The 26,282-nt window shown below is 34.3% G+C and overlaps 2 protein-coding genes and 1 long non-coding RNA gene across 6 annotated transcripts; 1 reads left to right on the top strand and 2 right to left on the bottom strand.

Moving 5' to 3' along the window:
• Positions 1-809: 809 nt before the first annotated feature.
• On the bottom strand, positions 810-8,164 carry LOC126966057 (retinol dehydrogenase 13-like). The gene is made up of 5 exons (XM_050809934.1): positions 7,844-8,164; positions 7,377-7,739; positions 7,160-7,281; positions 2,013-2,230; positions 810-1,077 (listed from the first exon to the last, which is right to left on the bottom strand). The coding sequence occupies exons 1-5, from the start codon at positions 7,959-7,961 to the stop codon at positions 954-956; spliced, it is 945 nt and encodes a 314-aa protein (XP_050665891.1). The 5' UTR covers positions 7,962-8,164; the 3' UTR covers positions 810-953.
• Positions 8,165-8,577: 413 nt separating this feature from the next.
• LOC126966063 (uncharacterized) lies at positions 8,578-11,820 on the bottom strand. 2 transcript variants are annotated; one of them, XR_007729655.1, is made up of 3 exons: positions 11,580-11,820; positions 9,860-9,949; positions 8,578-9,170 (listed from the first exon to the last, which is right to left on the bottom strand). It is a non-coding gene; the product is annotated as an uncharacterized LOC126966063 (long non-coding RNA). The 2 variants fall into 2 exon arrangements; XR_007729656.1 differs by lacking the exon at positions 11,580-11,820 and adding an exon at positions 10,279-10,633.
• Positions 10,990-25,593, top strand: LOC126966055 (lysosomal acid phosphatase-like). Of its 3 annotated transcripts, XM_050809927.1 has the most exons (7): positions 11,956-12,430; positions 12,868-12,963; positions 13,117-13,356; positions 17,737-18,037; positions 19,978-20,189; positions 22,263-22,460; positions 24,188-25,593. In XM_050809927.1, the coding sequence occupies exons 1-6, from the start codon at positions 12,227-12,229 to the stop codon at positions 22,404-22,406; spliced, it is 1,197 nt and encodes a 398-aa protein (XP_050665884.1). In that variant the 5' UTR covers positions 11,956-12,226; the 3' UTR covers positions 22,407-22,460; positions 24,188-25,593. The 3 variants fall into 3 exon arrangements, with proteins under 3 accessions (XP_050665886.1, XP_050665885.1, XP_050665884.1); XM_050809929.1 differs by lacking the exons at positions 11,956-12,430; positions 12,868-12,963; positions 13,117-13,356 and adding an exon at positions 10,990-11,223; XM_050809928.1 differs by lacking the exons at positions 22,263-22,460; positions 24,188-25,593 and having other exon boundaries at positions 11,955-12,430; positions 19,978-20,198.
• The last annotated feature ends 689 nt before the right edge of the window (positions 25,594-26,282 follow it).

Here is a 26,282-nt window from a genome sequence, read left to right as displayed (position 1 = left end):
AAATCGAAATACGAAGTTTCGGTTGACGGATCGTAAGTGTTTCGGATCCGAAGATCGATACGAAGTTCGCGATTACACATTTTGTTTTTCGTTTACCTTATTCCCGAATTCACTTGACATTAACTTTTTCGTTGTTTGAGATTAATAAGGTCGTAACTACAACTTCATTTCTTATGGTTCCGAAACGAAATCCGTCCGCACTATTCGGATCCGAAGTACTTTGGTTTAATTTGAAGTTCGTCATTCTTTCGTTTCGGACGAAACTTCGGCTTTCGATTTTGGTAATAGACCTCTTGCTCACTTGAAATTGTATTTAGTTACGCATGAAAGATTGCGCTAGTTGTCGCGCATGCGTGCCTAGTCCGAGCTGGCACAGGACCGAGATATAAGGAGTAAAGTAGGTCTCCCTCTAGCTAGCAATGGGATCCGATCGGCTGATAAATAAAAATAATAATTAAAAGCTAGCGCTGTCAGTCTACAAGTTTGGTTGCCACAAGTTACGATATCATCCCCACCATCTGGATGTGTGGCGGTCCTCCACAGTGCGGTTTTCAAGGAGCTTTCTTCCTCGTACTACGAAGCTGTGGAATGAGCTGTCTTGTGCGGTGTTTCCGGGACGATACGACATGGGTACCTTCAAGAAAAGCGCGTACACCTTCCTTAAAGGCCGGCAACGCTCTTGTGATTCCTCTGGTGTTGGAAGAGAGTGTGGGCGGCGGTGATCACTTAACACCAGGTGACCCGTACGCTCGTTTGTCCTCCTATTCCATAAAAAAAGGTATTATAAGATAATTAAAAATAAAACAAAGTTATATAGATAGGTACAATACCTAAAATATATTATTTTATAATTCATAGAAAAGTAACGAAATTAAAATTATTTATGTATAATTATGATATTTATATTTTTAATAAAATATACTATATTTCATAACATTGGCCTAGCTTTAACACTAGTCTTTTGTGGTGAAGGGATTATAATCGATTAATCCGACAAGTTCCATGGATTTCTCCCACAGTTTCTGAGCAGTTTCCTCATTCAATGCTTTATGGCTTGGACTAGTTACTTGACAGTCACTGAAAATAAAGTATAACGTAATTATAAATGTCACATTTCATGTATGTTGCCAGCATCATAACGATTCTACAAATATTATGTTTAAGTTGTTTTAAAAACATCGAACGCGTCTTTTTTCACGTTTTTTATCTCGCCATATTAGATTTTATACATTTTAAAAGCTTGTTTATAAAATGTTTTTTTTCGCTGTCTCCTCATCAAACACTTTCATTTGACACTCATATCGTGGGGGTTCTTGTCTAATGTCTTTCATGTGAACCGTTGAGCAGTTGCGAGGATCCTAGTTGGGCGCCAACCTTGAGTGGACAACAAGAAAACCTTGGACAGAGTGCTCTGTGAACGGCTGGATAACTTGGCGTTGCGTGGAGACGTCGCTTCATTGTGTGTCTTCTACCGCACTTATCACGGGGAGTGTTCCGAAGAGCTGCTTGACTTGATTCCTGCCGCCGAATTCCACCTTCGCACGACACGCCACAAATTAAGATATCATCCCCAACATCTGGATGTGTGGCGTTCCTCCACAGTGCGATTTTCAAGGAACTTTGTTCCACGTACGACGAATGTGGACTGAGCTTCCTTGTGCGGTGTTTCCAGGAAGATACGACATGGTTACCTTCAAAAAAGCGCGTACATTTTTTAAAGGGCCGACTATGCCTTTGTGATTCGTCAGGTATTGCAGGAGAATCTGTGTGACGGTGATTACTTAACATCAGATGACCCGTACGCTCGTTCGGCCTCTCTTCCAAAAAAAAAATGCCTTAGTTAATTTGTAAACAGCATTTCGTTACACCAATCTACTGTGGACAGACTTGAATTCTCTAATGCGTATACAAAGGGAATCTTCACAGTCTACCTGATTTCAATCTAGGTCATGCTTATCATAGATTGTATTTTCATCAGAACTGACAACAAGTAATAGTTGAGCTCAACTCACCTATAATACAAGCCCGTTTCATTTGAACATTTCTCATCAACTGCACAGTAGATGGTAGTCTGTGCCCCAAGTTCAGGCGACTTCATAAATGGGCCCAAAACTAAACCAAGCAGTGTCCTCGCGCCTCTGAATAGGCTTTCGTTTAAATGTCTTCCAAGTTCAGTTTTTATCACACCAGGATGTAAACTATACGTGTTAACATCTTCTATATTATGTTCCTGCAATAATATTTAAGCTGATTCAAATTAGAAGAATAGTCAAAGTATATATATACGTTGGAGAATTAAAATATTATAGTAATATTGCCTGTATGATTATATTCTACTCTTTGTATTGTGGCTGAACTGATGGCGAACGTCATCTGTGAAAGTGTGTTTGAAGTTGTCATTGTGTACGTCAATGTCCGTGACACGATTGAAGTTAGTTATTATTGTTTATGTAAATATATTAAACAAAATAATATTAATTATAACTAACATAATAAATGTTTTATATAAGTAATATTATCAATGTTTGTCCATTATAATCTAACAGCATGTATATTTGTTTCAGGTATAATAAGAAAATAAATCTGTTTTGATTCTGGGCACCGGTCATTACTATAATCACTTATAAATTCGTTTACACCGATCAAATGACACACTCTAAGCTTGTTGGTCTACTGCAACGTGACATTGGCGAGTTGTGGTGCCCCTTCCCCAGAAGCCACTAGTAAAAATAGAATAGAATAGAATTGTCCATCAGTAGAGCGCTCATTTAGAAGTCGCTTTCAGCCATTCGCCTTCAAGCTGGCGCCCACGCCGGTCGTGCGCATTGATCGACTTAAAAACAACATGGCGGATACCAACACCGTGATGACCTATCTTTATCCAAATAAATCTCCGACATATAGGTACGCTAAAGCAGTGAGGAAACTACGTACAAACGTTAACGAAACGACGCACGCATACAGACGAAGGTCTCAACAACACGTGCTTATGTGTGCGTGCGTTATATCTAACGTCTGTACGTAGTTTCCATACTGTTAAATTATTGAGATGCTCTTGGGAATGTAATGGGAATCATTATTACACTAGATAAATTAGCATGTTGGATATGCATATATACATTAATTCTTTAAAGTTTATGAAGGCACATAGTAAAATATTGTCAAGCAAGGAGATGTTGATATAACCTACATGGAGGTCAGGGTGTAGTGTATTGACATCTAGTCTGAACTGAGTATGTGTTAACAATCAATGTCATTGTCATGACATCGACAGTGACATTAACCGTGTGATATAGAGTGATATATAAGGAATGCACAGCACAGAGAAAGGCCAGTTCCAATCGGCTATCGTGTGCTTGCGAAAGTCGCCGGGTATAGTGCTACACAGTAAAGATTAGTTGTTTCACTCGTGAGCAAACGAGGAACATTACACAGGCGACGATGAATGGGTAGGGGCCTAGCTACTGAGAAGCCAGATTGATCTTACATTATAGAAAAAAAAGCAATTTTTTATATTTTAGGTGTAGAAAATCTACACGGTATAGAAAAAAAAAGATTACATCAAAAAAACTCAAGTGAAGCGAGCATGGCACATAGCTCAAAGGACAGATACTTGGGGCAGTACAATCCTCGAATGAAGCCCACAATGTAAACGGATGATCTGGTGAAGATGGCTGGAATAGGTTGTATGAGAGCAGCACAGGACCGATCCTCGTGGTGAGGACTTTGTCCAGCATTTGACGTCTTTCAGCTGTTAAGAAAAGTAGATGAAAAGGAGACAGTATTCTAATGTGAGTCAGACAAGCAAACAGCAACTGTAAGATATGATTTCAAAATAGATCAATAGGTGCTGTGTAGTTTATTATTTGTTTAACATAGTACAGCTTTAGTTGGCACTCGAGACTTTTATGTCCACTCTGATCCAGTTGTTGATATTACCAGTGGGAGGCTCCTTTGCACAGGATGCCGGCTAGATTATGGGTACCACAACGGAACCTATCTCTGCCGTTAAGCAGTAATGTGTAAGCATTACTTTGTTTCGGTCTGAAGGGCGCCCTAGCTAAGTGAAGTTACTGGGCAAATCAGAATTTTTGGGCTTTTCAAGAATCGTGAGGGCGTATCAATTACCATCAGCTGAACGTCCTGCTCGTCTCGTACCGTATTTTCATAAAAAAAATGATATGTAACTAAGTATTACATCATACAAAATCACATGTGACTTCTTGGAGAATGCAATCCTTTGGAATATGTTATTACAAACAATTTAGAGTAACTACAAAATAATGATATGGAAGAATAAAATACTTTTAAAAGTGATTGTAACTACTTTTAAAAGTGATTGTAACTGTTTTTACATTAGATTTTTTCGTAAAAGTTATATTTTTATTATTATTTTATTTAACCCGACGTTTTGTGATTCTTTCAGATCACGTATTCGGGGGGACTGTCGGGAATAAAATTATAATAAAAATGAAACTTTTATGGAAACGCCTAATGTAAAAACACAGTTACAATTACATGCGTTTTAACCCTTTAAAAAGTATTTTATTTAACTAAAACGATATAAAAGAACATCATACAGAAAGATCTATGTACATACAAGCATATTAAAGTGACAATAATTAAGAACTGACTTATTACTATAAATTGGACGTAATTCCAGAAAAACATTCCAAACCACAATCATGTCGAAATTGAGTTAAGAACATAACTGGTCACGTGATTCATATTAACGGACTGACAAAAAATGGCAGCCCTACTGTCACTCTTTAAATGACGTCATGACTTAGTAGCCCAACCCACATGTATGGAATACATTAATATTTATTAAACTTTAAACACGAATTCCTTAAGATGTGATGTTTGTGGCTTGGAACGTTTTTCAGGAACCACGTCCAATTAAGAGTGGAGTGGAACTCGTGGTCTACTTCATGAACTTTTGCACCTACTACTACTCCCAAAAGTACTTATACCTCATGCAAAAGTGTGAAGGACTGCTAATATATTATAAGTAATAGAATAGTAGGGTAATTGAGCGGTCTGCTTGATATATATACCTACGTCTGGGCGAAGCGTTAGGCCCGGTTTCCACTAAAGCGGAGAGGATAGGAGACGAGAGGAGATTAGCCGCGAAGCGTTCAGGTTATTTCCACCAAAGCGGAGAGGAGATGTGTAGCAGAGAAGAGATGTGAGCTGTGCATAGCGGAGGTGTGAGCTATGAGAGCTCGAAATCAGTCTACTTATATTTACGAAAGGAAGACGTCATGTGGCTACAAATGTTATATTTTAATTTGCTTGAGGAAGAGGAAACAAATAAACTTAACCGAAAATATTATAAAAAAAAACTAGCTGACCCAGCAAACGTTGTATTGCCGATATTAAAATCGCGATACAGAAGTAACTGTTGATCGTAGATGGGTGAAAATTTGAAGTTGTATGTATTTTTTAATGCTGACTCATAATCAAACAAATTTAAAAAAATGTCAAAAAAAAAGTTTCGTGTAACCCTTAACATTTAGGGGATGAAAAATAGATGTCCGATTCTCATACCTGCCCAATATGCACTCAAAACTTCATGAGAATCGGTCAAGCCGTTTCGGAGGAGTTCAATGTTTAACACCATGACACGAGAATTTTATATATTAGATAAAAAATAAACACCGCCATCATGAACAACAAACACTTTATTACCGACTATATTATGTTAATGTAACTCTATAAGAATATTATTGGAGTCTCCTCCTATTTCTGAGTTAATACTTCGCTAAACTACTAAAGTCGGTTAAAAACGGTTTACGGAAGGAACGAAAATTGTGCGAGACGCGGGGAGAAGGTGCGGGGAAAGGGCGCCGCCGCTTGCGAAAATGAGACATCTCTCCGCTTTGGTGGAAACCGGGCCTTAGGGTTGATACATACAAAATTACGGCGCGCACGGCGCGGTGCAGCTAATTTAACTCTACGGCGTACGGCGTGGCACTCAATAATTTTGTCTCCCCAAGATTGCTTAGCGGACATATTTTATATCATAAAAAAAATATATTTAGATTATATTATATTATAATATTATATTTACTGTGACAAACTGTGTCCTCGCAGACAATGTGAACACTCAATGATAAATTATTTACATATGTGTCACATTTATGACATGTTTGTTTAGTTTTCTCGCTGGTAGGACAAGTGACTTATTAATATGTAAAAGAAAAGAAAGAGTATAAAATACTTAAAATTACCAAGACCAAGGCCAGGTGAGAAGGAAATGCATATCTTCAGCAGGAAGCCTTGCAAGAAATTATTCACATTCACAGAAATTGGTATAATCGAAAGCCACAATATGGTTTGAAAGGATCTCTGCGTCTTCTGTATAAAAATAAATAAATAACTATTAGTGAGATGGAAAATGTTTAACATTAAATTATTGTAACAACGAGTTATGCTTTCATAATCGACCAGTGCCATTTGGCACTAAATCCTTCATATACACCAAAATCGGAAGTGATGTTCGGTACACTACACCCTGACCAAAATAATGAAGCTCTTTTGGCTATCAAATTTAATTTAAATTTCCCACATATTAACTTTGACTTTAAATGTTTTACATGTCTTTTTATTCAACGGTGGCAGCACTTTGCACTATGTTCCTTCTTTAACGGTATTATTCACTTTGGTTTTATGTAATTGAAAATTAACAAGGATTATTTGTAAAATAAATACTATTAATCATTTTAGATTATTAAAATATAAATTGGAGCAATAGCTTTTAATGTTGTTTCTCTTTACAGGTTTGTAAATAATTGTAACTTATGTTTGAAAGCGTAGAAGTAAGAAAGTTTTACAACAAAATAAATTTCTCTTTACAGAGCTAAATAGTTTTTGTTTCATTAAACAACATATTACATATATTCTCTCATATGATCCTGATTATAAGTAATCTATTAATACACATGAAATAAATGTGCTACAATAATTGCTGTGTGAGCGCCTAATTGACGCCAATCTACGGCATACCATGGCGGAACTTGCTGATCATGGATGGTTAAAACATGTTGCATTGTGAATCATCTGTAGTACACCTCATTATTCTGTGGCACATTATGTGAATAGCAGTTTAGTATAAATTACTAGTATATAACATAAAAACAAATCAACTTGTAAATACCTTTAACTTTCTGGCCAACTCATTGGAGAACAACACATTTGCCAACTTACTTTGAGAATAGGCCTCTGCAGCATTATAGGGTCGTTGTTTAAAATTTAAGTCATCCAACTTAATATTGTATCCTGAAATAAGGTAAAATAAAATGGTAAAATGTATTTCAACAATAACAATGAAAAAATTTTTGTCAATTTTTATGGGACTTTAAACAAAAACTTACTGATATGAGCTCTTGAAGACACTGTTACAATCCTGGCTGGTTTACTTCTTATAATTCTTGGCAGAAGCAGCATTGTAAGTAAAAAATGGGCCAAATGATTTGTGCCAAATTGGATTTCAAATCCATCTTCTGTTTCACCTTTTGGACACATCATTATCCCCGCATTGTTAACAAGAATATTAACTTGTGGTTCCGTGTCAAGTATTTTTTGGCAGAACTCTCTAACAGATTTCAATGAGGATAGGTCACAATGTTGGAGCACCAAGTTACCTTTCTCTGGTAACTCTATACAAGCTTTCTCAATGTCACTCTTAGCCTCTTCTGCTTTTTCTAAATTTCTACAAGCCATTATAACTCGAGCTCCTAAAATTTAAATATAATATCACAAGTGTCCACAACTTCACATAATAGTATGTGTAAGAAATTACAAAGTAGATGTAGAATTAAGTCAAGAAATAAAAACAAACCTCGTTTATAGAAATCAAGAGCAGTTTCTTTTCCTATTCCCGTATTACATCCTGTTATAACAGCCGTTTTTCCAATTAATTTAACGGTACTGTAGCAACGGCCACTAAAGAAAGGCATAATTAAAATTAATATTTTCTATTTTACAAATATAAATAATATTATGCTGATACACAGTTAAAAAAAGAAAATAATAATCTGAATCGGTAAAACTCCTCTTTGTCTTTTAAATGAAGAAAACTACTCTTCCGTAAACTATATTAACTTTAAAAAAATTATGAACAACAAGTGGTACTGCATTAGCTTTTGATACGATCTAAAGTGTTCACAGAATACTTTTAATCTAACGAGAAAGTCAAAAAGAATTGAAACCAAAGAGTATAATAATATATAGGGAAAAGAGAGCCCTCTCTACGCATAAGAGCTGTCTATTTGAAGACTAGCGCCATCTGAAGATTGGCCCCGAAAATAACTATATATAAGCTCGAAATTATAAAATTAATTTTTAACGTTGTGACGCAATTAAATAACTAACTCTACTTTTAAATGTAAGTATTGCAATTTTTTACCATGTTGAAATTGCGCGTAGAGTAAGTTATTTAATTTTGCCACAACATAGAACATAAAGGATAGGATTTAGTAGTGTTGGTATGAGTAATTGAGGTAATTGGGTGGGAGAAATAAACAGCAATGTTTGCATAATATTATTTTTTATTTTTATAATGTTTATGTTTATAATAATATTGTTGGGCAGCTGTTTTTGTTTCGTCTTCACCCACACATCTTAATTTTCCGGACAAAATTCGATTGATCGATCTGCACCAACTATACAATACAAAATAACATTTATAGTTGTGTTATATAAATTATTAAATAAATAAAGTTAAATATTGTTTCAACTTTTCTTTATGTGTGGTGCAATAAAAAGGATAATCTACCATCACATCTGCTATTTATATGATATGCTTTTTTATATATTTTTTGGGTATATCTGTTTTTAAGATCCCAATTATTATATTTTGAATGTCATGGAAGCAATTTTCTAATTCTTGATTTGGATAACATAACCATTTTTTATTATTGTATTCTTTTGCCTTTATATAATCATTGTTATTTCCTATCATTTTTGGGTTTTTTGATGCTTGCAACTGCATACTTAAAAATAATTTAGCTGGTTTCTTAAATTTCATAGCAAAATGTTGAAACACATTGCTGCTGGACAAATCTTCAGCACCTTCTAACCTTGCTTTGAAAGATTGTCCTTTTTTCGCAAGCGCGATATTTCTGCTTGAAGATGCTTGATCTTTGTGCGCTGTGGAGCCATTAGATCTGTGAAAGAATGTTTCATTTACAAATTGTATAGTAGATTCAGTCTTAAAGTCTATATATATATATATATATATATATATATATATATAGACTTTATATAAATGAATTGCTGTTCGTTAGTCTTGCTAAAACTCGAGAATGGCTGGATCGATTTGGCTAGTAATGAATAAAAATATATTCAAAATTTAATTCCCACACGGACATTAGCTGTTCTCAATCCTATCAGGTACCAATGCCATGTATGCAAGCCTTCATCAAAAAAGACATTTGACTAAATAGTCTTATGTCATGTCATGCATTAATCTGCTGTTATAAAATTACTGTCACATGGTTAATGTTTGTTAAATAAAGATCATTCGAATTTCTTATTATATTTAATTTCTTATGTGTGTTGTAATATTACATCAAAGCCCGCCATCATCAGGTGTGCTACTCCCTAACTATGCTGACTCACATACTACAAAATAAATGATGGGCCATTACAATAATCTTGCTGATTTTTGTCCCCAGCTCCGGTACTATGAGGGAACTACTTTGCCCACCCAGACAAAATATTTAATTTTAAGAAATTATGCAAAATTTCACACAAATTTATTCAGCACTTTTTGGATAAAAAAGTATAAAAACAATATTTTTTAAAGAAATCAGAATCTTTCCCATTAGTAATATTAGTATAATAATATTAATACCTTTTCCAGCTGTTCTTTTAGGCTTGCTAATAACACTATAATTATGATCCAGCATCAAGCACATTGCTGAAGCAAATTGTTGAGATGCATCTGAAATTGGAAATAATAATTATGTAGTTTGTTGCCCACTTTGTCAGAGTGAATTTTAACTATACTTTTCAAATCATTTCAAACGTCAATTTCAATTAGACGATAATGGAGAAAAATTAAAATAAAACCAAAAATCAAATCATAATGAAGTAGCACTCAGAAAATGTAGTGGTTCTACAGCAGCAATTCTTAAGAGTCGAGAGCTCAAATTAAATCACAAGTTTAAAATATAAAAATAAAAAAAATAAATAAATAAATAAAGAAAAATATATAAATAAATCATTTATATTTCAATTATTATTAAGTGTGTTAAACCATATAAGTCTTACCTTACGACTAGTAGTCATTGTAAGTATCGTTACTGTATTCAACCCAAGATTCTATTCTTTATATTGTGGTTCATCTAGGCCTGTCACACAGAGAGTGATCCGTAATCTTAAGAAATACTGGAGTGCATTGAAATGTTATTATTTTTATATATTACTCAGTAAATTGGTATAATACCACTTATCAGCACAAATTTTGACTTCTACTTTATCTATTGTTTTTGCTTTGTGAATACTGTATACACTTTAATAGATGTTACACATCGAACCATAGTTATAAGTTAGGAATAATAATTATTAGTATTTTATAAAGTTTAATAGTTTATAATTTGAATAGTTATTAATGCTTAGTGTTAGATGAATAGTGTATCATAATAATAAATAAATGAATCTATCAAATCATTTTACTATCCAAGTTTATTGTTACTATAAAAATATTATACTATATTTTTCTTTTAGTTTTTCCGGCATGGTGCTCGAACACCTGTATCATCTTATAAAAGTGATCCTTATAAAAACTATCAATGGCCTAATGGACTTGGGAGTCTCTCCAATGTAAGCACTATGATCATAATTACATGACATTTTCTTTATATCACTATAAAAATTCAATTTTGCCAATTTATACTCGTACAAACTACAAGAAATAACATTGACAGGAGCCCTTTTTCATATGTGTTAAAACATCAAGTTTTATTACAATTACAGACTGGCAAACTACAAATGTATGAATTGGGAAGTAAATACAGAAGTTACTATGCAAATTTTATACCGGAAGAGTATCATGATAAAGATGTGTATATTCGAAGCAGCGATAAATCAAGGTGTATGATGAGTGCTTATACATTTTTAGCAGGATTGTATCCCCCCACGGAGAGACAAATGTGGCACCCAGAGCTAGCCTGGCAACCTATACCTGTTCATTCACTCCCTAGAGAAATTGACAATGTAAGTTGCACTGTTTAATGTATTCTATTCTTTGGACATTCATATATTGACTTTTCTCTTGATTTAAAACGGTGTCAGAAGCCAGCACAGCTGTCAATTATTATTAAGTGTGTTAAACCATATAAGTCAGGGGGAGTCTGAAGTCTGACATAAGGTGATGTGAGGGATTGGAGTTGAATCTTTGGGGCAAGATATAGAAAACCGGTATGTTTATAATAGTTTTAACCATGATTTCAAATTCAATCTACAGACCGGTAGTAGAACCTGAGAGTAGAACCAACCTTATATGATACTTTATTTATCACAAGATAGTCAATAAACTATACTGTTAAGATTTAAGAGAATAATTTACTTACCACGGAGCGCACAACCGAAAGCACAACGTCTCGGCATTACACCAAATTTCATAAATTCCACAAACAAAAGTGTCTGTATCACGAAAAGTAGAAATTCACAGAATAAGGAGATTTTTGGAGTGAATTCGCAACAGCAAGGCGGAGGAACACAAGGCTCGACCCGACGCACTTACACTTGGATTTCAATACCAAAAACATGCAAAATGGAACACGAGAGCTCCATACATGTGCAAACGCTAGAAGTAGCCGCCATTTTATGACAAGTGGCAGGTTTCAAAGCTAGTGACAGCTGACAAAGCTTTAATTTTGGGGCCAACTAACAGATGGCACTACAGTTTTCTGAAAACGTCACTTTAAGGCGACTCTCCCACCCCTGAGCTCCAGCCTTGAGCCTATACTTTAAATTTAGTGTGTATTGTATTATTATTTATTAAATTTTCAATTTGTTATCACATATCAAGTTTCAACTTGAAGATGAAGATAAGAATTTTAAAACGAAAATAAATGATCATTGATTAATTGCAAAAAGTCATATTATTGTATTTATTTGTTAAATATATTAAAGTACTTCTCGGGTTTATCGTTGTTTCTGTTTTGAATATGAACTAGGCATTTATGCTGTATTATTATATTAATAATTATTTACTATGGAGTACGACAATAATGAAAATACATGGCGTAGATCTTCCTCGCCCAAGATACAAGGTTCATCTTGTAGCTCCCTGCCACATAGACCCACAACAACAGCAGTGATCGTCCTGGGCTTAGCAGTGTTAAGTTGTTTGATGGGATATTGTGTTCTAAGTGAAACCCTTCCTTACGAATCGAAGACCTTACGACTAGTAGTCATTGTAAGTATCGTTACTGTATTCAACCCAAGATTCTATTCTTTATATTGTGGTTCATCTAGGCCTGTCACACAGAGAGTGATCCGTAATCTTAAGAAATACTGGAGTGCATTGAAATGTTATTATTTTTATATATTACTCAGTAAATTGGTATAATACCACTTATCAGCACAAATTTTGACTTCTACTTTATCTATTGTTTTTGCTTTGTGAATACTGTATACACTTTAATAGATGTTACACATCGAACCATAGTTATAAGTTAGGAATAATAATTATTAGTTATTTATAAAGTTTAATAGTTTATAATTTGAATAGTTATTAATGCTTAGTGTTAGATGAATAGTGTATCATAATAATAAATAAATGAATCTATCAAATCATTTTACTATCCAAGTTTATTGTTACTATAAAAATATTATACTATATTTTTCTTTTAGTTTTTCCGGCATGGTGCTCGAACACCTGTATCATCTTATAAAAGTGATCCTTATAAAAACTATCAATGGCCTAATGGACTTGGGAGTCTCACCAATGTAAGCACTATGATCATAATTACATGACATTTTTTTTATATCACTATAAAAATTCAATTTTGCCAATTTATACTTGTACAAACTACAAGAAATAACATTGACAGGAGCCCTTTTTCATATGTGTTAAAACATCAAGTTTTATTACAATTACAGACTGGCAAACTACAAATGTATGAATTGGGAAGTAAATACAGAAGTTACTATGCAAATTTTATACCGGAAGAGTATCATGATAAAGATGTGTATATTCGAAGCAGCGATAAATCAAGGTGTATGATGAGTGCTTATACATTTTTAGCAGGATTGTATCCCCCCACGGAGAGACAAATGTGGCACCCAGAGCTAGCCTGGCAACCTATACCTGTTCATTCACTCCCTAGAGAAATTGACAATGTAAGTTGCACTGTTTAATGTATTCTATTCTTTGTATATAAGTTGAAACTTTATGGCTATACTATACTTTGAACCAGACTATTTAGGTCATCACTAATTCAATTTCAATTTATTTATTAAGAGATTATTATTAAATTACAGAATAAGAAAAATAATACAAGTCTTACTTAAAAGCTAGTTAACACTGTGCCTGAACTAGGTAAACCTGTGTTTCAGGCGTAAAGAGTAATGACTATACTGTTGTTTTATAAATTTGTCAATAATACTTCATAACATCATGAACTATTTCGTAAAATATGCCTGTTGTTATGATAAAATTGTTTCACAGCAGAACTGTCAAACCGAACGTCAATAAATTCTCTCACTTAAAATATGTCCATGCAAAACAAAAATTATGGGTCCCAAATTGAAATAAAAAGTATATTATCTCTCAAGTTGGACTAAAATGCACTCCATAAAGTAATCCCCATTTAAATCCGTTCATAAGTTTAGGAGTCAGTCGCGGACAAACAACGTGTCACATAATTTATATATATTAAGATCAAGGTAAAACTAATCTAAATTTGAAGATATGTTATGTTATGCATTTAGTTTAAAAAGATCGGCCTGTCTGTTTGATTTGTTCTTTGAATCACAATTTTTACTGCTCTGTGATTGGATAATGTCTTTTCTTTATTAAATGCCGACAGCTCTGAAGGCATATTCACACTGCACCATTTCTGTTGAATCTTTTTCTTATGTTGGAAATGAAATAAGTTTATATTTTTGATAAGTTATTAGCTAAGCACTCCACTAGGATGTAGTTCAAAATCATTCCTGCGCAGGACGTAGGGTAGATTATTGCACCACAATGGCACCTTTATTTGCTGTGAACTGTGTAAGCATTATTGTTTCAGTCTGAACGGCGCTGTAGCTAGTGTAATTACTGGGAATATGAGACTTAACACCTTATGTCTCAAGGTGACGAGCGCAATTGTAGTTCCGCTCAGCATTTTTGGGTTTTTCAAAACTTTTGAGCGTATGGCGTTAGAGTGGAGCAGCCAATGCCGCGCCTCCTCCTTATGTGGTCAGATGTTTCAGTCGCTTAACCACTGGTATTTGTAGCATCTCTGTAATTAAAATTTTTTAATGTTGTTCAAGACTGTATTTCTGTTTCGCCCGCTACTGCCCGATCTCTGATTTAACAATCGTTATTTTAAGAATTTCGTGGATCTCAGTTGATTTTGTAAACCATGGTGCATTGACTATTTCCCGCAGTGTGCTGTTTTAAGCTTGTTTAAGACACGTTATGTTGCTGTTGCTGGCTACACTCCAAAGTTGAATGCCATAAGTCCATATTATCGGTTTCAATATTAAATTGTGTAACAGTCATTTGTTATCGACGGACAACACTGAGTTTCGTCCCATAAGCCATTGCATATTCAGCAGGCGTTCTGTGAGGTACGAAGATAAAAGACGGAATAATGAGTGTGGCAGTTTATTCTTTGATTTAACCATTAGCTCCTCATGCCTATCACGGTTGAACGGCTGCTTTATTAACGCCAGTGTTTCTTACGTACAAGACTTTGTCGAGCTGTATGGTAGACACGGTGGACTTGCTCTATTGTACAGTGTGAAGTACGGAATCCAAACTGGTGAGATGGCACAACATTATGTTAATCCAAGATCGTTTTTAGCCTCCTGGTGAATGTTTTTTCCCACAGCTTTGATAAGACAGGAGTCAGATTTATAGGACGATAGAAAGTAACCTCGTGTTCTGGTTTACAAAGGTTTAGGTAATGAGATGTTCTTAGGATACCAATGAGCAGGCATGCTAAAAATGTAACACATTTCTTCAGCAGGTTTTTTAGGACTTTAGGTGTAATAAGACACCATGCAACACTTGCATATTTATAATGGCTGCGGACTAAGGAGCTTATTTATTTATTTGTTTTATTTAAGGAAAACCAACAGCTAATATAATTTCTATAGAAACTTAAATAGTAACAGACAGCCAATTACAGGTTTTCACTAATAGAAGTGATATAATTTATGGTAATGGTGTGTGAACACTATTTTTAGCCTCAAATTCATGCCAATAAATAAATATTTTAAAAAGATTAAATAACAAAAAACCCAATATCTGTGCTGCTTTAATGGCACATGCGTTTATATGAGAGTGATGCTTTCAGTCTACTTTACTATCTATAATAACGCCTAAATCTATCATTTCTTCCACTTCCTCTAATCAACTCTATATCTATAGACAAGTGGGTTTTTTTTCTTTCTCACCAGAAAACACTTATTCAAGTTGAGAGTAATGAGGTTAGCGATACACCACTTTCTTATCTCGTCGAGGTTGATCTGAATTGAGATGCAGTCCTAGTGAGATTTGACTGGATGAAAAACTTTGAGATCGTCGGCGAATGGAAGGAGTGCCTTGCTTGCTAATAAATGTTATCTGTTATATCATTTATAAATGTGGAAAAAAGTAAAGGCCCCAGATGGGAACCTTGAGACACACCAGATGTAGCAATATATGTCTGCGAATTATGTCCGTCCACAACAACGCACTGAGGTCGATTCTGTAAATAGGATCAAACCACTTCAGCAGCGAACCTTCGATGCCATGTTGATTTATTTTAGATACATAGTGTTCACTTTGTCAAAAGCACTGCTGAAGTCGGATCTAAATTGCTTCAACCTGAGATCCATGATCTATTTCATCAGACAGACTGAGTTTTTTAAGTTTTTGAAGTTAAATTTTTGTGAGGTTACCCTATAATGTTATACCTTTTTGGATAGCTGACAAAATGGATTTGTTTTTAAGTTCATCTGCAAGTAGAGTTCCATAGATTTTTTTTAAGTATCCCTTAAAGAAAAACACATATCTTTCACGACTCATTTTATTCTGCAATTTTTTTTTTTTTTAATTGAAATGGATAGAGCTTTTCATCTTCTAAAATAAAACGTATAAACAAACATACCAGAGGCTCAGATTACAAAAAAGAGATACAACAAAAGGCAAAAAACGGACTTTATGAAAAATACTTACAATTAGATTATCTTGAAAACCATTGGATTTAGGATAAGGTGTTTCATAGTCAAATCAGTCAGAAATGATCTAAACTGTAGCCCCATAAAGGATCTAGGTCGACTCACGAGGTAACCATGTATATTTACATAAAATATTTACAAATAGAGTACAAACCAGGGAAAGGATATACTTAAAGGATCCCTAATCCTAAGTTTTGTCATAATTACTGGATGGGCATGGTTTAGAAGTAAGTGGCAAATAGAATAACTTTTAATGAATATATGAGTAGCATTTAAAGCATCTATAACCTGCTTACTAATAGGTAATTAAGAATAAATTATTTTGATTACCTTAGTAACATATTGATGATGATTTATATTTAATTGACTAATTATAATCAAATTATTATCACTAATCATTATCACTACTTTCACTACATGTCCTGGAATGTTTTAATACAGCTGTGTTACATCGATCATACACATGATTTTATAACACAAATGATTTTATGTTCTGGTTAAGTACTTGATGAGTTCCAAGTTAACTCTGCCGCAATGCAGTTTTTAAAACTAGTGCGGAGGGTAGATACAATATTTTTGGTGTATTATTACTACTTTTGTAACGGCTTAGTAACTCGCTTTTTAAATTAAATAGTTTTAGTTTAGTAATACGATTTGTAAGGGCTCTCATATTCCCCATATTCCTCTACGCTGCTGAGACATGGACCCTACGAGAAAGTGAGAAGGAAAAGATCAATGCTCTTGAGATGTGGTGCTGGAGAAGAATGCTCGGTATATCGTGGACCGAATTCCGAACCAATGAGTCCATTCTTCGGGAGCTCGGCATCAAACAGAGACTGTCAACTACCGTACAAGCTCGCATTCTCACTTTCTTCGGGCATGTATCGCGACGTGGAAGCGACTCCATAGAACGCTTAATAGTGCAGGGTAAAGTCGAGGGCACTAGACCAAGAGGCAGGTCCCCGATGAGGTGGACGGACCAAGTCAGGCAAGCTGTCGACGGTACTCTGCATGAATGCACGAGAAAAGCGGCAGTTCGCGACGAGTGGCGTCGCATTGTGAAACAGGCCACTAACCTCGATGTGACGACCACGACCACTCTGACAAGAGTGTAACGCCGAAGAAGAAGAAGTTTTAGTTTAAACTGTATCATTTGGAAGGATTATCGACCATCATGTGACATATTGATACTTCCACTTTTTACCAAGCCCCATTACAAGATAATAATTGTACCCAACTATTTTACTATTGTTTTTCTATATTTGCAAAGCTTTTTCATGTAAAATAATAATTACAGTGTGCCTGAGTATGTATGAAATTGTTAATAATGTATTTATGTTTCAGATAGTAGCAGGAACAAAGTCTTGCAAATTGTGGAAAAGAATGTACGATGAAATACTTGCCGAAAAGGATTCAGATCCTAAATTTGTGGAACTTTTCGACTATTTAAGTAAACACACAAATCAAAGTTTGAGGAGTGTTGTGGATGTAGACTATTTGTACAGTACTCTCCAAACTGAACAGGAGGCTGGATTGAAACTGCCCGAATGGACTAGGAATGTGTTTCCAAATAAAATGAGAGAGCCATTCATGCTAAGTTTGGCCCTCATGTCATACAATGAATCAATGCACAGATTCAAAGCTGGTAGTAACCTTAATTAGATAGTAATTAATATGCTTTTAAGTTATGTTACATGCAAGTGTCACACACACCAGATAGTGTCATACAACACAACTGTCATACCTCTGGTGTTGCAAGAGTATGTGGGTGGTGGTGATCACTTAACACCAGTTGACCTGTATGCTCGTTTGTCCTCCTTTTCAATTAAAAATAAAACTATCTAAACAAGTATGGTTTATAGTCAACGATATGATTGTATTGTAACATTTGCAAATTGACGCTACAGCACCACACATCATGTACGGGCCTTGTTTACTTCTATGAAGCTAATCCTTAGCTGCTTCAGTTAACTTTGTAGGTAGTTCACATTCACCCAGTTGCTGGCTCCTTATAGTGTGGAGACAGGTATTTCCATGGGATGTGACATAGGAGTCTCATAATATATAGATGCTTGTTAAATGTGCAGTGGCCACTAATTGCACTGCTTAGTATTCTTAACTTATATCTCAAAAGACTAACCCCCTTATTCATAATAGTCTGCTAACTTAAAGCATTGCTAATTCTCACTCTGTCTTCTTCTATTGACCTAAGTCAGAATGAGAAAAACACTCCTAAGTGGCTATTTAAAGTTAGCGGACCATTATGAATGAGGGGGTCAGAATACAGAAGCAAAGGTCTAAGCTAAAGGTCACAGGTTCGAATCCCGGTAGGTGCAATCATTTATATGATGAATATAGATGTTTGTTTCCGAGTCATGGATGTTTATATGTATTTATGTATGTTTAAGTAAGTATATTGTATTAAATATATCGTTGTCTTATACCCATAGTACAGGCTATGCCTAGTTTGGGGCAAGATAATTTGTGTAAAAGTGTGTCAATATTGTCAATATTATATTATTATCATTATATGTGGTTTTAATATATATTGATTTTTGACTATGAAGGCTTACAATTACTAAGGGTTACTACTATTGTATAATATTATATTAAATAGGCTAACTTGTCATATGATTACAATGATGGGCTGGGAGTGTCTTCTCCCCATGTCAAAGCCCATTTACCAACTGATGTAGCTACAAGACATTAACCAAGTGGCATTATGTCATTTTATTATGGAATTTAATGTAGCCAAACACACATTTTTTATCTATTAAATATGAAATACACACACTTAATTCATGCGTTATGATTGGCCTAGTTTCACAATCAGGAAAAGACATAACGACAAATTTATTTACATCAATTTCGAACTTAATATTTACCATTACCTACACTTATCTCATATTCTTAAAATAATGTTGTCACCCCTAGAACTTTTTCTTAAATTGCGATAAATATTTAAAAACTTGCATTAATAGGAGCAATGTAACCATATATTTCATTACCGTCAAAATAGGTACCTAGTGTTGTACGACAATGAATTAATATATCGATAAGTTAGCGAAAACCAGAAATTATGTAATCAGGGATGATAAAGTATCGATATGTATATGCATGCACTTGTTGAGTAGCAAGATATTTTTATTGTTTACAATTATTATTCTTACATAAGTTACATCGATTTAACGTAAAGGTAAATGAACCATACGTCGTAATGTTATGGTTCATTTTTAATTGTATATTTTATACGACACAAAAAATTAGTCATTGTATTTAAATCGGAAAATTATGATTGACAATTATAAGAAATCCCTCCGTTGGACATATTTTTATTGCGGCTATGATTTTTACAAACCAAATGGCCAATAAGGCATACTTATTTGTATTTTTTTTTAAAGATAATTATGCTTCACTTGATATCAAATGACTGGTCTCACTTGAGCCTCGAGTAGGTACATTTGTACACAATAGTGGCGACAGGGTAACGCCCACATGCCACTTCCACTAGTTTTTCTGTTCCGTGTGTTGTAATATGCTATGTTATTATCATTTCCTGTGTAAATAAATATTTTTCTATTTCAGGACCCTTATTGGGCGATTTGAGGCAAAACTTACAAGAAGCAGTGAATCACATTAATATGGACAGGGCATTATATATATACTCGGGACATGACGTGAATATTGTTGCGTTTATGAGAGCTCTGGGATTCACACAACTTATGGAACCGGAATATGGAGCAAGTGTTGTGGTTGAGTTACACGAAGAGGTCGAGCAGGACACATTTTATATTAAGGTGAACTAATTAGAGATAATTGTTTCAAGAGGTTACTGTTGAGACGTAGTCTTTTTATATCATATACCTAAAACTGACTATAAATCATAATCCAGCTGATTAAGATCGGGTCTAAACGACGCGGACGGCCAGTCTTCAGCTCTTATGAAGTCCGAAATGTTCATTTCCAACTAAAACTGCTAGACCGAGCCTTATGAGCCGGCCCAGAGTCTTGCTGGAAGGACCATTCTTGGTTAGTGACATGCTTTTGTTAAGGGGCTTCACTACCTTCTCAAGAATGATATCTTGATACACTTGTGCCAATGAATGGAAAATCTTCTGATCAGACTGACATGACAAACACACGCATTCTATAGATGGACCCAATTAAAGATCCAAATTCAAACCCACATGCACTCACACACACACAGTTTTTCAGGCTTGTTTTCATTGTGCGATAAATTTTAAAATTTGGTTTTTAATCATTTCTGTTTATTTCTATATTGTTTATTAAATAAAATATATCTGCTAAGGAAGTTGCGAGATTCCCAATACAAGTGTCCTGAGACAACTTACTAGGAAGTCTCAAGCACACGTAATCTTTGAAATAAACGAAATTTATTTATTTATTTAATGTTTTGATACCATTTTCACAAATGTATGGTTCAGTCACTCCTTCATAGCTAATACCCCACCAAACCATCACTGAAGTCGGATAGTGCCCACGTTGCACTCTGTCGACTAATTGGGAAGCTTCCTTAGAGCTTTGTGCATAAATACGGTCATTTTCTTTGCTAAGTTGTTGCTCAATTATAAAAATTTTCTTATCCGTAAACAAAATATTTCTGTGAGCTCCCATTGCGTACCACTTCAGTAGTTGTTTCGGTTTTACCACCCTATTCTTTTTTAAATTATCAGTTAATAAATGACTAGTACGTATCTTATAGGCTCCAAGTGCTAAGTCATCTTTAAAAATTCGCGACATGGTTCTAGGTGCTATCTTCATCTCAGGAGACATAATCTTTTACTTTCGGGCAGGATTTCTTCGAATTCTTTCCCTTACTGTTTTTACTTTGACAACCTTTTTCGTTCGAACACTACGGGGACGGCGAGATCTTTTTCTGTCACAAACAAAGAAGGTTTTATTGTACCTATCCCGGTACACAATTTTTTACTAATACCGTATGGATAGTTTTAAAAATTGCATTTGGCTCCATACCTACTTTGTGCAATGCAATCACAGCGATTCGGTTCTCTTTATCACCCCGCTATATTTTAATACGCAAATTATTGTACAATGTATTATCACCAAAATGAGAAAACTCAATTAACAATCATATAAAAATAGATTTACAGACAGATTCCAAATTCAAATGTAATATTTTAATCATGGCCTGACTAAGTATATTATAAATATTTATTAATTAAAGCTATGTATCAAATTTCATAATGTTGGAAGAAGTTAGCACTTCCTTTTTACTTTTTAGAAAGTTAAGTTTATTTACTATTTTTTTTATTTGTAATTATTGTGACTCACGATATATGTTTTATTCATTTGATGCCGATATTTCGATCCAATTGCATGAATCGTTGTCACGGCGGAACTGCGGAGGCGGCGAGAAACACTTGACACATTGAGACTTGACACTAATAGTACATCATTGCGTTCGTTTTGGTCTTTCTTTCCCTAATTCACGACACACACTACTGACGACGTCGTATATCGTGAGTACCCGTCATAATAATTAGGTACAATGTTAAAGTTCCGCGATGATAAAAGTTTAAAAGCATATATTTTTTTATTGGCAAAAAGGCCATCAGCTCAAACCGAAACGTTATAAAACAAGTAACGTTGTAAAACATTTATCAATTACTGTAATTATCTCAGCCGGAAGCCCGTTATATTTATTAAACCATCTTTTCGTGTATTCATTCATTGATGGAAATTAATATTGATTGCTTATACTTAGCAGTTTTATTGTACAATTCGTGAAGTTGCAGTTATATCAAAGAATTTCCTTACTGATCAACTTTCAACTTGATAAAATCAAAGAATTTTATCCAATTGACTTGACTAATATTTGTATTTTTCAGCTCTTTTATAGAAATAACACGAAAGTCGAAGTGCCAATGGAGTTAAAGATACCGCGTTGTGAAGAGCCTTGTACCTACAAAAGATTCGAGCATTTAATTGAGACATTTATACCGACAGATTGGGAGGCCGAATGCCAAAACTAATGATAAACGAACAGCAAGACTTTCTTACAATCTATTAATTTATGTTGTCATTACGTAAGTTGTTATTTAAAACTAGATGAATATTCATATGTATGTGATACGTATTTAAATTACTTTTATATGTCATTATATTTTGACTTCTAGTCAAAGATCAGTCATACATTTGCGTGATCTATTAATATACTGGCACTATTTAATAATATACACAACTTTAAGCATCTTGATGAAATAATTATAAGTTTTTTTTTTATTTAATATAATATTCCATTTTATGATAATCTTATGAGCACACTGGCTGGAACATTTTTACAGCCAGTCGCAGTATTTTTGAACAAGTTAGGGATTCAGGTAGAGATCTATTATTACTTAGAGTATGCGTTTTATCATACTGAGCTAAGTTCTACGTGAATAAAGTCTGAGCAAAGTATAAGTGGACGTAATTCCAGAAAAACGTTCCAAACCACAATCATGTCGAAATTGAGTAAAGAACACAAAACTGGTCACGTGATTCATATTGACGGACTGACAAAAAGTGGCAGCCCTACTGTCACTCTTTAAATGACGTCATGACTTAGTAGCTCAACCCACGTATATGGAATATACTAATATTTATTAAACTTTAAACACGAATTCCTTAAAATGTGATGATTGTGGCTTGGGACGTTTTTCAGGAACTACGTCCAAGTATAGATCTTAGAATCACAATGCAGCACAAACCGGAAGTAATTAATTTTGAATTAAGAAAAATCGATTTTTATTTAATCGATTCTTTTCCATTAATCTCACATCCCTAAATGAGTGTATCCCGACCGCGCCTCACTCCCCGCTCAGTGCTACCAACGGTCCATACATTACCCATTTTAGCGCTTATTAATAGATATTTTAATAGAACGAATTGATAATGCTACTTGCAGATGAAATGAACCAATCGATTTGTTCGACTAAATAATTCGTAGATAATAATAATTTAAAAGTTTATTTTATCCAAAAAGTTTACAGAAAGCTTATAAATATAACAATATGAACATTAAAGAACCAAAACAGTGGCTAGTCAGACTTATATTCAATTTTGCTTCTCAACGCTGGTATTCTCTAGACACCTTTGCAAGAGAGAACAACGCAGAGAAGGCGGGTACGCTGTTTCGGCGTAATTTACACCGCCTCACTATTGAGCGCGTTAACGGTTTCTGGTAAGTTCTGTATTCTGACTTTAGGGACCTCTGAGCATAGCGCATACACTTCTGAGGTAGCGAACCATCTCTTGATCTCTGATGAGGGATTGCCGCTGCCTGCATGAGCGGCAGTCCTTCAATTTACATTAGGTGAGACGTCATGGTAGGCAGAGGTGATCACTTCACCATGACCCATGTAACACAGGCTAATAACACACTTTGCCACAATGGTTTTTTCTACTATTTGAGTGAATATATTGTATCATATAGACATAATTTTCAAGTGATACTAATTTCCAACATTGGTTAGTTTTTCTTTTTCAAGTTATCATGCGATTAAGCAGATGTGTTCCTAGATTACTTTTTTAAAACTTTGGTTAAAAAGAAAATATTGAAATTTCCCAAGAGTCGAGAATCTATAAGTATAAAAAGAATCGTCAAATGTGTCCAAACAATTAATACAAATATATATATTGTAATGTTATTTTTAATTTTGTAACCCTCCTAGTGCGTAGGTACTCCTAACATACGTACCTATCTCTGGTGTTTGTGTTTACATTCAAATATACGTTGCCACAGACAGCTTAATACAATTTTAACTTATTTTAGGTCGGTGATAGTTCTATGACGATATTTGAAGCCTTGCCGGTCTAAACGGCCAACCGCGTCAGTGACCAAAACATCGTCAAAGATTGAGCCAACCCGACCGCATAGCATTATCACGTGCCTTATTACGGTGTTATGATTTGGTGAAATTGTTTTCATACAAAATTTATCTAGAACGATTAATGAACAATACTTATTGTTTATTTTTCCGTTTTCGTTCAGCTTCCGTTTTCGGACAGCTACACTCACAAAAGCAAACATTTAATTAATTTTCTTTCTTATGAAAATGAGGGACGAGATGAGCAGGACGTTCAGCTGATGGTAATTGATACGCCCTGCCCATTTCAATGTACTGCCGCTCAGGATTCTTGAAAAACCCAAAAATTCTTTCAGGCACTAAAATTGCGCTCGTCACATTAAGACGAATGATATTAAGTCTCATTTGCCCACTAATATCATTTTATCTACGACACCCTTTAGACCGAAACACAGTAATATTTACACATTACTGCTTCACGGCAGAAATAGGCGCCGTTGTGGTACCCATAATCTAGCTTGTATCCTGTGCAAAGGAGCCTCCCACTGGTAATTAATTACCTATTACATTATATACATTATTATATAATGCATGAAACCTGCTAAAAATGTTCTAATTGTTAATTTGATTCTCAATAGAGAGTGATGTCAATATTATGTTTTAAAATCAAGTGCATATTTTGTTTTTTATTATTAATTTAATAATTGTTATATGCGGATGTGAGTTAAACATAATTTAAAAACTTTGCGAACGAGGTTTTTAGTAAGGTAATAATTCAATTTATTTGAAATACTTTTATTTAAAAAGCACTTTAAATCCCTACCGAACGTCAAAATGACACATGAATTTAAAGTATACGTCTCAGAGTTGAGGAGTTGTGCAAGAAACTCGGCCAACATGTTTTTTTAAATAATTTATTTAATAGCCTGGTCGCTCCATTCTCAAGGCGTAATTAAGAATTATTATTAAGAAAGTAATTTTTGTTATTGTTACCTTTACCACATAAACATTGTTTTAATATTTTTCTGGAATGATATTGTTAAAGCATATAACAAAACACTTACTTACTCGACTTAACCGAGTAGTAGGCATAACAAGTTTGCTTGTTCCTAGTATTAACATTTTCATGATCACATCATGTACCTACATACATTATCAAGAATATATCGACATGCAAGAGTTAATATGATAATTTATATATTTTTTTCTACGAATTGTATTTATATGGGCTGCTAATACTCTTTCGTAATTTAAAGTTGATATTATTTTTGCTAATATGTACCTATCTACGTATTAAAATATTATTGTTATAAAATGTTGTTAAATGTATGTGTTTGTTGTAAAATTTAAATAAAGTATGGATGTTGTCTGATTTCTGATTATTATTTATCATATAGCAAAGACAAATACGTTTCTAGCCAAGAAAAGAAACAAGAATAATATGTGAATTACATTTATTAAAAAAAAAACATACAAAAAACAGTATGTAAAATACTTCAAAAGGACGGCACAAAGTTAAAGCTATAAAGTATAATATTATATCTATTATTTATGGTACATTCAGTAGCATTGTAGATTTTTTTAGAGGAATATTCGTTATTTCTAAGAACTTAGTACTATTAATGGGATATTTATCATGAATCTAGAGTTATTTAGTTTCGTTATCGTTTGAAACAACTATGAAATATATGGAAACTAAATAACATTCGAATCATGTTAAATACTCTCCGACTGGCACGTCATACACCATGGGTCCTTCTGGAATGTGTTCTGAACTTCCGGAAAGAGCTGCCCTGGTTGGAATGACTGGCCAACACCAACCAACCAAACGGAGCCAACTGAGTGGTTTAATTGCGGAGGCAGGAGCTCCTTCACCATTACCAAACCATGGGTCAGATATGAAAATGAAAAATTTTTCATTTAGGTACGTAAACTTACAAAAAGCATCTGTAAATAGTCATAAAATGTTCACAAGTGCGCAAAAGCGTCACGAAGTAAATTACATAAGTAATTAAAAATACGTCAGTGGATGCTACAGAGTCGCAGAGACTCGCGATATAC

Source organism: Leptidea sinapis, chromosome 9 (assembly GCF_905404315.1).
Source record: "Leptidea sinapis chromosome 9, ilLepSina1.1, whole genome shotgun sequence".
Lineage (NCBI taxonomy): Eukaryota > Metazoa > Arthropoda > Insecta > Lepidoptera > Pieridae > Leptidea > Leptidea sinapis.
Note: the sequence above shows the minus strand (reverse complement) of the source record. Positions and strands in the feature narration are given on the sequence as shown.

Coding starts and splice junctions, on each gene's coding strand:
- LOC126966057 (XM_050809934.1), bottom strand. CDS start 7,961: ATGCCTTTCTTTAGTGGCCGTTGCTACAGTACCGTTAAATTAATTGGA. Junction 2,231..7,159: donor AGTTGGCCAGAAAGTTAAAG/GTATTTACAAGT, acceptor ATATTATTGCAG/GAACATAATATAGAAGATGT. Junction 1,078..2,012: donor GAAACGGGCTTGTATTATAG/GTGAGTTGAGCT, acceptor CTTTATTTTCAG/TGACTGTCAAGTAACTAGTC.
- LOC126966055 (XM_050809927.1), top strand. CDS start 12,227: ATGGAGTACGACAATAATGAAAATACATGGCGTAGATCTTCCTCGCCC. Junction 12,431..12,867: donor CCTTACGACTAGTAGTCATT/GTAAGTATCGTT, acceptor TTTTTCTTTTAG/TTTTTCCGGCATGGTGCTCG. Junction 18,038..19,977: donor AATGCACAGATTCAAAGCTG/GTAGTAACCTTA, acceptor TTTCTATTTCAG/GACCCTTATTGGGCGATTTG.